The sequence below is a fragment of the Crinia signifera genome, chromosome 5 (genome assembly GCF_055691185.1).
Source record: "Crinia signifera chromosome 5, ASM5569118v1, whole genome shotgun sequence".
Classification (NCBI taxonomy): domain Eukaryota; kingdom Metazoa; phylum Chordata; class Amphibia; order Anura; family Myobatrachidae; genus Crinia; species Crinia signifera.
Genome location: NC_139221.1, coordinates 283,986,150 through 283,999,438, shown reverse-complemented (window position 1 = coordinate 283,999,438; position 13,289 = coordinate 283,986,150). Strand labels below are relative to the sequence as shown.

At 40.3% G+C, this 13,289-nt stretch overlaps 1 protein-coding gene across 3 annotated transcripts in view; it reads right to left on the bottom strand.

Moving 5' to 3' along the window:
- The window catches only part of TMEM196 (transmembrane protein 196), a 36,691-nt gene continuing 23,402 nt past the window's right edge, over positions 1-13,289 (bottom strand). For 2 of the 3 annotated variants that reach the window (XM_083186379.1, XM_083186380.1), the window contains exons 2-4: positions 9,204-9,260; positions 6,894-7,136; positions 1-206 (exon numbers count right to left, since the gene is read on the bottom strand). In XM_083186379.1, the coding sequence (XP_083042505.1) occupies positions 147-206; positions 6,894-7,136; positions 9,204-9,260 (360 nt within the window). In that variant the 3' untranslated portion in view covers positions 1-146. Of the gene's footprint in view, positions 207-6,727; positions 7,137-9,203; positions 9,261-13,289 lie in introns of those variants that run through there. The other variant, XM_083186377.1, reaches the window with a different exon arrangement.

Sequence of the window (13,289 nt, the reverse complement as noted above, 5' to 3'; positions counted from 1 at the left end):
GCCATAACCCGTGTCTTAGTTTTACTGTCAGAAAGCTGCAGCAACTTGTCAGGACAGTACAAAAAAGGATTCAAATGGACATATAACATTGTGGTATTGTATAACAATAACTCATCACAATATTTTTAACGTATTACAAAACTGCGCTACACCCGCCCATTAAACACAAACTGTGCTCCTCCATTGTTCATGTTTTCAATGGTCTCCTGTTGAAACAAACACAGAAAACATTTTTTATTAAATACATAGCAGTAGCAATTCACCGACATAAATGAAATGAGAAACACCGACATAAAAATATTATTGTGTTTTATTGTGATGTAAAATAGTTATGAAAAGTTGTGCAGTTTGTAACTTTTAATTAGAAATTAGTGAAATCTTCCAAACGGTCCTTCCTGTGTAACATCCAGCCCATTATCCATTGGGTAGTGCCAATCAGAACTTTTCACCATCAACGTTTATCCCTTAGGGGTCCACACACCACACAGTATGATGAAATGACAGCTTGATACACAAGAAATGACATCAGTGTTTTACAATTCAGCACATAAGGGCTGAAGCAAAGTTTTCCATTTAATGAGTTTAATTTAAGACTGAAATGGTAGAATGCAACTTAACTGGGTGCGACTTAATACGCTGGGCTGCAACTAATCACAGTCTCATGTATTCCTTGGCATCATAGTGACAGGCGCCCAAGTTGTGCCAGATTTGCCACAAATTAGACACAGTGGGGCAGTATTAAGCCTTTGAGTGTCAACATCTCGGTTAGAGATGTGCAAAATATCCACAAAAACTACTAGCGTTGCTCACATTTGTTATATAAATTCAAATAAAAAATGTTGTTTAAAAAAAGATTATATTTCCTATGTAAGGTAAACATTTAAGGTCATTATGTTGAATAAAAATATTTGCTTGCCAATTTTCACACCTATTTTGCCAAATTCCCTTGGAACTCAATCAGCTCCTGACATTTTCAAACACATCCTATAGCATGTTAGTTAGGAGCTGATTGGCTGGACATTTCACACTTTTTATCACCCTTGCGTTTATCTCTATTTAAGGCTTGGTACATTTGCCCCATTGTGGCAAATCTGGTCACGGCTACATTTGAAATACATTAAATAGTGAACCATTTTACAGGCAAATACGAGGAATTTGGTAAAACACATATTTAAATTAGAGTTTTATCCCCCTATATATATATATTAGATTGATTATGGGTCCATGGGTGACTTTATTAGTGCTACAATTTTAAAAACCTGACTTTGTCATCATAAAAAAACTTTTTCTTTCTGATACAATTTATTAATATATCTCTGATCTAACATATAAATGTTCTCCCAATTACACTCACTGGACTTTTGTAATATAATCATTTTTCCATATTCTACCCTACTCACTTCTCTGATTTATGGAACTCTCTTCCATACCCTATCATAGGCTCGTCAATCTACAAAGTATATACATGCTTCTAGAAGACTCTGCTCCATACATAACTGTGGGCAGGATGCTCTATAATCCACCACCCCTCATGCCTGCATTCGCCAGCTACCGCATTGTTAATAATCGCACCCGGGAGAAAGTGTCATTGGGCAGGCTGGAAAAGATTTACGACGGATCCCTCACACAGCGCTGTGGAGCCCATAGGCTTTTATAGGGTATTGCTAGTTTATTATGGCGATACCCCCCGCAGCCGTACCCCGGCAGAGGGGCTTTAGTGGATATGAAACTGGGAAAACTGTGATTTTACCGCATTTTCACTTTGGTGCATCCTGCTCTAGATCTTTTCTCTTCATGACCATAATGTTTGCCTCTATTATTCGAGTATCAAAATGGCCAACCAGAGCTACTAAGATGAATTACTGCTATAAGGTGCGTACTTTTGAAATTTGACACTCATTTGGTCAGGGTCAACAGTACCTTCCATTTCATGTAATTGATGTAATTTTTTCAAAACAGTTCATACAACAAGAAATTCTCTAATCTTAGAATACTACTAACACAAACAAAATTTGAGCAACGCAAACAGGTTTGGCCCATAGTCGCGCTGGTTTAAACATGTTCTTGCTTCTTCGAGCATAATGGCTGTATGGTGTGTTAAATTATTTTTAAAGTGGTCTTTTTAAATAGAATTTTAAGCTAGGAATTCAAACTACTGTAGAACTTCTAACATATATATATGAAGTTCAAATCCAGAACGTGATCTTCGTACCACCAGTTCAGCATCTTAATCCCAGCTGTTATACCACAAACAAATTGAGGTCCTCAGGCTAGCCGTGTCCTTTTGAATTTCTAAGCAGTTCCAATTACTTAAGCATATCTGGTCTTAGGGGTAAATTTACAAAGATGGGAGTTTAATTGAAGATGGGATGTTGCACATAGAAGCCAATCAGAATCTGCTTCTTATTTATTAAGATAATATATATCTGGTTGGTTGTTATGGGCAACATCCCATCTCCAATGCAACTCCCATCTTAGTAAATGTACCACTTTTCTGGTTTCTGGTTGCCCGGAAACCCCCCTCCTCTTGACAAGTGGCTCAAATTATGACACCAATGGCAATGGTATATGATTATTAGCTTCTGGGTTAGCTAATTAAGTTTAAGGGACAGAGCGGAGCTGCTGCACATGCCAAGTGATAGCAGCTTCTTCTGCAAAGTTTGCAGTGTGTGGACCAATGTTTACATTAGTGCCCAGGATCGCTACCAGGTTCTTCTATTGCTCCCCCAGACTCCTACACTTGCTCCAATGTTCTGTAGATTGAGAGATTGTGGTCTGCATTTGGAAACCCCCTTCTATAAATCCTGCATTTGACACTCCATGTGGCGCCGCTGAATGGCTGCAGAGCTCGGTTTTCTGTTAGAATTACTGTGTATGGCCAAGGTTGAGGTTGAGCCAGTTCCACCACCCCATTACAGGTGGTGGAACTCAGTTCCACCCAGTTACCCCCCCCCCCCCCACTTTAACTCCAGTTTGTTATACATATTGAAAAAAACCTAAATGTAATTTCATTGACGTGGAGGCCTGAATGCATTATCATTGCAAGGACAGATTTCCCCTAATCACAATGTGTGTTGGTGACACATACATACATTTAAAATAAAAATAAAAAAACTTTTTTTTTTAAATGCTGTAGGAGGAAGAATCATGAAGTCCATAACTTCCAGATCAGTTCTGTTTTCTCATGTCTGAGTGATACATGATTGGAGTTCAGAAAGTTTCTTCAGCCAAAATTTCATTTATAAAGAAAAAACAAGACAATAAAATTGGCCAATATACTGTATAGGCAGGGCCGGTGCAAGGCACCAGAGCGCCCCAGGCAAGTCGGGGTGGGGGCGCCCGGGTACTTTTCCTGCGGCGCTGTAAAGCTGGCGGCGGCAGCGGGGGTCCCTGCAGTCAATAAGAAATAACGAGCGCTATCCGCCGGGCTATGCGGAAGCGCTTCTGTTTTGGAAACACTGGCCGCACGGCGCACGCTGATTGGCTGAATCTCAGCCGCCAGCTTTTACGCACATATACGCCGCAGGACAGGTACCCGGGCGGCAGGGGGGGCGAAATACCGCCCTCCAGTGGCCGGCGCCCTAGGCAAATGCCTAGATTTGCCTTGTGGTGGCGCCGGCCCTGTGTATAGGGACTGGATGAACAATTTAGACCCAGATGTACTAAGCCTTGGACAGAGATAAAGTATCAGCCAATCAGCTCCCAACTGCCAAGTTACAGTGTGTTTAAAAAAAGACAGTTAGTAGCTGATTGGTTGGTACTTTATATTCATCCTCTTTACTTTATATCCATCCAAGGCTTAGTACAGGGGTGGCCAAACCAGTCCTCAAGATCTACCAACAGTCCCCGTTTCCCAAACCACCTAGCATGTGCACAGGCCATTACCAACTGTCACATTTTCAAACATGTGCTGTATTCATTCCTAAATGACACATTCTACAGATCCACAGGTGGTCTGATATACATGAACTGCTGGTAGATCTTGAGGACCGGTTTGGCCACCCCAGGCTTAATACAGTACATCTGCCGATACTGTATATTTGACAATTTTTAAACAGCAAGTTTTAATGACAAAAAAACAACAAAAACAATGATAGAAATAGTTTCTTCCTTGAACCCAATTGTTTAAGGCAGATGTAAATATGTAGGACATTTAATAAAGATATTCCTATTGACACCGCAATGTGCCATTCTCAGCTGGAAGTGAAGGGACTTTCTCCATTTCTAGTTGCTTGATTAGAAGTTAGAAGAGAACGTGGAAGGCCAGTTGATAAATGTATGTACAGTAGTTATGCTTGAAAGAGTGAAGAATTATATGTACAGTACAATTCCCAGCTACAGAAGACTGCCTCCTCCTATGATCGCCTGCAGTTACATGACTTGCATGCCTAAAGTCCATTCCTTAGGGTTTCTTTGAATAAAACAGGCAATCATAGTGTTTATTCCCATTTTTTTGTGAATTTATTGTGCAGAAATACTGGCAACTAATTTCTATTTGATATTTTAAGCCATAAGCTTGTGTTGCTCTTTTGAAGTGTTTTGCTAGGGAGCTGAATATGTCAAATAGTGTCCTTACGAAGAATCTTTTGTCCCTCTCACCAGGCGCCTTTTTACTTTATGATTTGCAGCCTATAATTTGAGTTCCATTAAAAAAAAAGAACAGCCCTTTATTCCTTATGGAACGGTTCAAAAATATAGCAAAGCAAAATTTAGTCTAATTTCCATTTCCGTTCCATTGGTATTAATTGGTATGCTGAACATCACCCATAAATCATTGCTGCTGGCAATGGTAATGCAGCCCCTGTGAATTTTTTTTCCATTTCTGTATTTCTTCATTGTTAAAGAAAAAAAAAAAAATCAGTAATCCGTACTGATTGCCAAAACTGTCAGATAAGTGTTTTATCATTGGCCTCACCACCTCTGTTTCACTAATGTCTTTTATGTTGTGTTTATTACAATGTAATTAAGGTACCATTTTAACTTCACTTTGTATATAGTGATATCCTAGAAGAAAAATAAACAGTAGGAAATACATTTCCAAGTATGTTCTAGATCAGGCATGTCCAAAGTGTGGCCCTCCAGCTGTTGTGAAACTACAAGTCCCAGCATGCCTGGCCACAATTTTGCTAAAACTATGGCAAGGCATGCTGAGATGTGTAGTTTCACAACAGCTGGAGGGCCACATTTTGGACATGCCTGTTCTAGATAGTAGCGAAACATACATGTTCGGCCTAATTGCAAGTTGTATATGGCGCATGTAGCCTGAGTCAGACTTGAATGTATGGCTGTAAAATTCATAGCGGCCAGTTAAGCCACCCCCCCTGCTCGAGTGAATTCCCGCCTTGCGAACCAATGTGCACACTGTGTGTATGGCTACACATCCATTTGCAGCCATGAGGAAATGTCCAAAACTCATCATCATCGAATGATTTTTATACTGGCCACATCTCATCGCAGGCGCTGCGTAACGCTGGAAAAAAGCATCCAGTATTCAGCCTGGATGTGGCATCACACACTCCTCTAAACGGTCAGAGACACCTAGCTTTTTCCTGGACACTGCCAGCATTTTCTTAGGCACGCCTGAGTTTTTCTTAGCTGGCCTACTGACCGTCAATCTAATGACTTTCGACCTAGACATTGTTGTGAGCTATACCACCCCCATTCTCCCCATGCTAGGTGTAGGAGAAATACCTGAATGTATACACATGACTCAGAACAGTGAGTAACTCTCGTTACACCCTGAAACTTTGACCAGATGGTTCTCTTGCATGTGACTTCATTTGGCAACCACAAAGAAACATCTGAGACGCTTGCATATGCTCGCCAAGATGCATATGCAGCTCATAACACACATGCGCATTATTTAAAGTTGTGTTTGACTACGAATCGATTACATAATGCTGAGGAGGTGGCTTCAAATTATTTGACGCTCTATTGCTTCAGTAAGGAGTTCTAAGCAGAGCTGCACATGCAGGCCGCCTTATCCTGCATGAATTCCATTAAGGGAAAAATCATATTTATATAATTGTATAGCCTCCAACTGTGCCTTTTTGGCAGTACAGTACAGTATCGTGTTTTTTTTTATGGCCTGTACTTTTTTTTGGTCTTTAACTGCCCATTGTAAGTATAGGAAAAGGGATGTGGCCACACCCCCTTTAGCCGTGGCCACACCCCTTTCTGAATATGTACCAGTTTTTGCTCTTCAGATGTTGGAGGGTATGTAGGTGGGAAGTTTGTCTCAGAACTGGCCCACATCATGTTCTAGTGCAGTGGTTTCCAAACTGTGTGCCTAGGCACCCTGGGGTGACTCGGGTTGTTTACAAGCATGACCAAAACACATTGTTTATGCACAAAATGATAGGCAAAACCAGTGCTGGTGGCAGCCAATCATAAAATGTATGGACAGTTAGAACCACAGCTATGCCACAGCCACAGTATTTGTTCAAGGCACCCCTAGTCAAAAAATGTCTTATGGGTAAATAAAATAAAAATAAAGGTTCAGTTATGTGGGGGGGGGGGGGGGGGGGCACATAACTGAACCTGAGGGTGACAGTTAAGCATCATTTATTTTATTTATTTTTATTTACCCATAAGACATTTTTTGACTAGGGGTGCCTTGAACAATTAGGGTGCCCTGGTCAAGAAAGTTTGGGAACCACTGCTCTAGTGGATAGATAACTGGATTAAGGAGTTTACCATGGTTACCCTCTGGTTTCCCTGGAGTGTGAGGTGTGAGCACTATACTCTTTTCTAAGTTATTTACATTAAAAAAAAATAAACAATACATGTTTTAATCCAATATTTTTTTTTTATTTGCAGTCCAACCCAACTAAATATTAATTCCTTGGCCCCTTCTTCAGTCTCACCGACCCAGACACAACTCATTGATTTACCTTTTCTGTCATTTCATGTGAGTGATGAAGTGAATGTTCTCTTTCTAAAAACATCCTCCTTTGTTCATAACTGGCCAGACGACAAGTAAGCCATGTAGATATGGTGCAGCCGCTGATACCTATGCATGCAAGTGACAGTGAAGCAAGGTGCAATGAGGATGTTTTGGAAAGGGGGCGTAAGAATTGAATGTTTAGGATGCCTCCAATAAGTCCACAGATGCAGCAGGCGGAAAAGAGAATCATCTGCAATGTGGAAAGAAAAACAATTGAGTCTCTGCAAGTAGAGGATGGAAGTTAGCAATCCATGATTACAGAGCAAAAGGACCTAGCAATAGTGGTATAATATTCTCCTGTTAAATGCTGGTGGAAGATTCTTATTAAAAAAAAAAGATGTCGGGGCAAAATGTATTTAATTAAGGTACAAACAAGCCAAGGTCAGGGCACCTACAGTATTGTAGTCATTCATCAAAACAGGGCACATAGAAGAGGTCAGCACTCCTACAGAATGTAACCAGTATTCTCTATGCGTTGGCAACTACAGTTCTTAACGTAGTAGTGATGCAAGGCTCTTCTCAGATAATGTGGGAGGATTGTAGTGTCATATACAGCTTTAGAGTGAAAAAATGTCAACTGGTTCAAGGTCATCATATTATGGTGCATTGGTAGATTATGGTTCCACGAGCTCAGCCCATGAGTCTGGAACACACTGGGCCTTATTCTGGTCGATGCGTAAATTTCCAAATTCTTTCGGATGGCGTTTTTTAGCCGTCTGCGCATGCGTGGGCAACGCTATGCGCATGTGCCACGCACGGTCTCCGTACTCGTTCTCACTAATACCATACAGAAATGTGCACCGCATTCACTCGGGAAATATGGGCGTATTATGGGCGTCATTCGGAAGTACACAGGGGCGTAGTTTCAAAGTGGGCTAAACTGGGCGTAAACATGGGCGTACGCGAGGGACTGCACTAATTCTGGTAGGCGTGCATTCGGACAGAACACCGACTGAAAACGAACCAACAGGCAGGAAATATGCGGTCTTCATAAGCAAGTTTCACTTTGCGGACACCACTCGGTCATGCGCTAGGCATTTGGATCGCCCAATTAGTACGGCCGCACCTGAACCACAGTCAGCTGAACACAATACAATCCACTCCTCTACTCATTACTCATTACTCATTAATTACACTCTTTTCATTGCTTCAATTGGAACCATTGCAGCCTAAATGGACCATTACTAAACACACAAATATATGCTGAAAGCACGGTAGCATTTTTTACACACATTTACACTGCAAGCAATGGACAGAACTTGCTAATATAAATTTACATGTCACTTTTACATTCAGCAATAACAGCACACATTTGGTAACAATGAATGAATAGCACTTCACATGATGTAAGGGTTAATGTAAAGTGATAGTAATGTGTTTAATGTGTTTAAGTATCTATTAGGATTTAAATGATTCCAATTACACACAAACAATTTTTAACGAAGTAGCCTAATTGCATAAGTGTGTCATGTGACAGATTTATGAGTTCAGAGAATAGTCGTGAGTTTTGCGGAAATACACCGCATCGGTGCGTATGGGCAGCTTCACGTCCGTTTTGACGCTGTAAGACCATGCAGAATCTTTGTGTGGCCACCGCACACGCACGGTTTGGATGTTGTCCGTAAACACACCCTCTTCTTAGAGAGCGAGTCCGTCCGTATGCGGAGGACCTGTGGGCGTTTCTTCTTACAATGTCCGCACAGCGTGGCGTGCGGTCCGCTCCAAAAGAATTCGGAAATTTACGCACCAACCAGAATAACCTCCACTATCTACAGTAGCTTAACTTTACAGTTAACATTTTTATTATTATTATTATTATTATTATTATTATTATTATTATTATGATTTATAACACAATTACTTCTCTAGATGAAAAAGTTTTTAACTGGTTCAATGTCATCATAGTAAGGTGCATTGGTAGATTATGGTTCCACAAGCTCAGCCCATGAGCCTGGAACACGCTATCTAGCTTAACTTTACAGTTAACATTTATTATTATTATTATTATTATTATTATTATTATTATTATTATTGATTTATAACACATTTACATCTCTAGATTAAAAACTTTTTAACTGGTTCAATGTCATCATAGTATGGTGCATTGGAAGACTATGGCAGCAGAAGCTCCCCCTATGGGTCTGGAACACAATGTCCCAGCTCATCTCAACATTTGAAAATGTTATTATTATTATTATTATTATTATTATTATTATTATTATTAATAATTTATAGCAGATTGATAACAGACACTTACTATAAGTCCTGATTTTTTTTGGGCGCAGAAGATCCCACAAATGCCACAAATTAGAAACTGTAACGAAAACAAAAACAGGCATTTATTATATTGCTATTATTGCTATACAAGGAGGTAAAAAAATAAATATATATATATATATATATGTATATATATATATATAGATATATACACATACACACACATATATGTATTTCATTTTTTTAACCCCACCTCTGATTTATATGTATTTATTTAACACATGCACTTTCTCTCTGTGTGTATAAGATATGCATATCATATATGTATTATTTCTAGAAGGTGATTTTCCGTGGCGCTCCCTTTATCTCCCTTCTTCATACTTAACCAGAATCGATAAATGAGGTACCATTTGAAAGATTAAGTTCTCCCCTTCTGATGAATTGTTAATTTACAATTGCGCATTGTATTGTTTGTTTACAAATTACTGTGTTAGTGTGCCACATACTTCCCCGCTGGAATTATGCATCTCCCCGTGCATTCCATAGCATGAGGAAACAATAGAACCATAATAGCATTGAAAAACAGTTTTAGGGGGGGGTGGCGATGAAGCGTCGGGACCCGGGGGGAGCTTCGGTTGAATGGGATGTGCGTGCATCTCGTTCGCGCGCATCCCCTTCTGGCGGCTGGTGGGGGCTGGCGGCTGACGAATCTACCACCAGTCCCTGCCTGAATGAGATGGGCTCCATCTGTACCTCACGCAGTAGAAATATAAGAGAGGGTTCAAGGTGAAGCTAGGTAGGGAATGCATCGTGGATTTAGATTAACAAGTGGATTGTGTTTCCTTTGTTGGCAGAACAAACTGCTAAATTTCCTTGACAGAGCCATCATTGGAGACCCCTTTTTACTATATGTAGGGCAATATGAATGAACTGATATCATGGTTCTCATATTTTAACATATCTGAAATATGGATCTGGTGGCAACATGGTAAGAACATTATCTGTGTGTCCCAACCCACTTACAGTAGCACCAATTATAGATATGCTGCTGGTGTACAATCTCAAACAAAAGCAACTGACGCCGAACTGAATGTTCCAATGGAATCTGATTGCCATAAGCCCCATACACACACTGGGTGACTTTCATGTGAAAGCCGCTTACTTTTCTTGCATGAAGGCTGCCCTGTGTACGGGGCAGCGATGAGTGGTGATCGCTGCTATGCGTTCCTGCATCACACTGCCGGCCACCACTCGTCTGCTGGTAATACCAGTAGATGAGCAACAGAGTGGACGGCTGTCCATAGCCTCCTTCTATGGAAAGTCGTCCAGCCCTAGAAAAATGGCTGTGCAGGCAGGAAAACGTTCAGTTCGTATGCAGTGTGTATGTACTGAGTTTTTCAGCCCAATTATTTTCCCCATCATCATACACCATACACACTGGGCATAATCATCCAGTGTGTATGGACCTTTAGACAACCCATCACGGCTTGTAGATTCCTTGAATAACACACAGTAAATGTATGTAGCATGATTTCCATTATTCTCTACAGACATGATCTGGTAAAGTACAGTAGGTTATTCTTAAAATTTGCATTTGATTAACAGCCATCCTATTGAAAATAAGGACATATTTTCACTTAAGATGTAATTTTATACAGGGTGAAGATACAAAACTATGAACAATCTTAGAATATTCCTGAACATAGAGGTTACTGGCCCAACACTGTATCAGAGAACTGCTAAATGTAGTTATTTGTGGTGGAACTCTCTCAATGATGGTCTGCACCTAAAAAAAGTCTGAAAAAAGGGAATTTAACTCTTCTCCCGAAACAACATTAAAGCTTCCTGTAAGACAGTCATCAATGCAGCTGTTGCCAGCTGCTATCTAAATGCAATTTTATAAAAAAACATTTTATGGTATACACAGAAAGAATAGTGAGAGATCAGACACTTGTGTACAATGGTGATCTTAATCAGACATCCCACAATCTCGAACAGTAGAATCCAAACACCAAGAAACAGGGAATGGATCCTTTCAATTCCCAATTTAAAGCAATTAAGATAGATGGAGGGCCAAGTGCCGGACGGAAACCCGCCTCACGATGTTCCACTCTCAGAAAGTAATTTCTCTATGGAAATGGGGACTCAAGTTTCCCAATGATAAAAGGCCAGTTCCTGGCGTTTGTTAAATCTCTGTGTGACTTCTGTCTGGTGGAAGTCAGCCTGAAGACAACATGTAAATGTTGAAACGTAGCTGAGAGCTAATTCTATTAAAACCGTTTATTCACAAGGCTGGAGTGCTGCATCATCGTTCACTATATATGCTGTTTAAGTATTGGATGCGGGCACCCGCCGAGGACTTTGCTACAGCTGTGGAGTGCCGGACACCAGTGTTGTATATATATGAGTAGCAGGCACATTGATTGCCTGGGTTCCTTGTCTGCAAATGGAGTATACAGGGGGCTTGTATTTGACCGGCACTCTACGGACTTGGCTTCAGTAACAAAATTCTAGTGACACACTCTATATATATATTATATATATATATATATATATATATACAGGTTGATCCGGCACTCCCAGGGTTAAAGTTGCAGCTTGCTCTGGTGCCCTTCCAGCGTATACAGCAATATAGACAATCTTGTAGCGAGGGCGGCACTCTGAGACTTCATAAGAGTTTTCAAATGCTTTATTGCATATCAATACACCGACACAGTGTTTCGAGCTACTGCTCGTCCTCAGGGCATGACGAGCAGTAGCTCGAAACACTGTGTCGGTGTATTGATATGCAATAAAGCATTTGAAAACTCTTATGAAGTCTCAGAGTGCCGCCCTCGCTACAAGATTGTCTATATATATATATATATATATATATATATATATATATATATATATATATATATATATATAATTCTATTCAGCCAGGCACTCTACCCTGACTTTGTCAGATACCTGGGTGCCTCCTGGAATGTATTTAGAGAACGGCGATGCAAGACAGTAGCACTCCACAGGATTTTGTAAAAGTCAAATGGTTTATAAAGATTCCAAAGTTTCGGGGCTAAAAACCACTCCTTTATCAAGGTGTACACCTTGATAAAAGGGTGGTTTGTAGCCCCGAAACGTTGGAATCTTTATAAAGCGTTTGACTTTTCCAAAATCCTGTGGAGTGCTACTGTTTGACTGTGGAGTGCTACTGTTTGACTTTTCCAAAATCCTGTGGAGTGCTACTGTATCTGTACTGTTGCATCACCGCTGTCTCTCTCTCTCTCTCTCTCTCTCTCTCTCTCTCTCTCTATATACTGTGTGTATATACAGTGGTCGAAAAGGAAATTTAGAAGTGGGGGTATAGAAAGGTAGTAATTTTTTCTGTGCGCGCTTTCCAGAAAAGGGGGCATGGCTCCACAAAAGGGGGCATGGTCCCTAAACAAAGGTTAGGGGGTAATAGGTTCATACACACTGACATAGGGGGTCACACACTGGGGGGGTTAGGAGGGTACAGGGCACTTACCAATCTGTGGGGTAAGCTTAAGCCTGCAGAGTGTCAGTGAGTGGAAGTGGCCTACAAGTCTCTTGCTATTTGGACACTGGAGAGCACACATGCACAGGCTTTATTAAGGAGTCATTTTTGTATCCTTATTCAAGCTATCTAAGAAAGAGATTACAGTATATATCCCCCTGGAGGATAGAAAACAAAAAGTCCCCTTTCTATTTGTATGGAAGCATCCTTGATTGTAGCATCACTTCAATATTAAAAAATAACAATGTGGTGAGACTACAGCCAATTTAAATATGGTATTCACTTTCTATTGATTCAAAGATGAAAAATTGATTGATCACTTGTAGGCTACAAGTTTAAGACCAATACCTACAGTAAGGTTTCATTCTCATTTTGAACATCCATGGTTGAGAAATCCATAGAAATCCCATTAAAGTAATTTAAATTGAATCTTTAAAGATTTGTAAAAAAAATGTTACACCCCTGATTAAGTCTCATAAAGGAGCAGACGTATTAAGCCTTAACAAGAGATAAATGCAGGGGTGATAAAGCGAGATAAACTTCCAGGCAATCACATCCCAACTGCTATGTTAAAGGCTGTGTTTGAAAAAAGTCAATCAGGAGCTGATT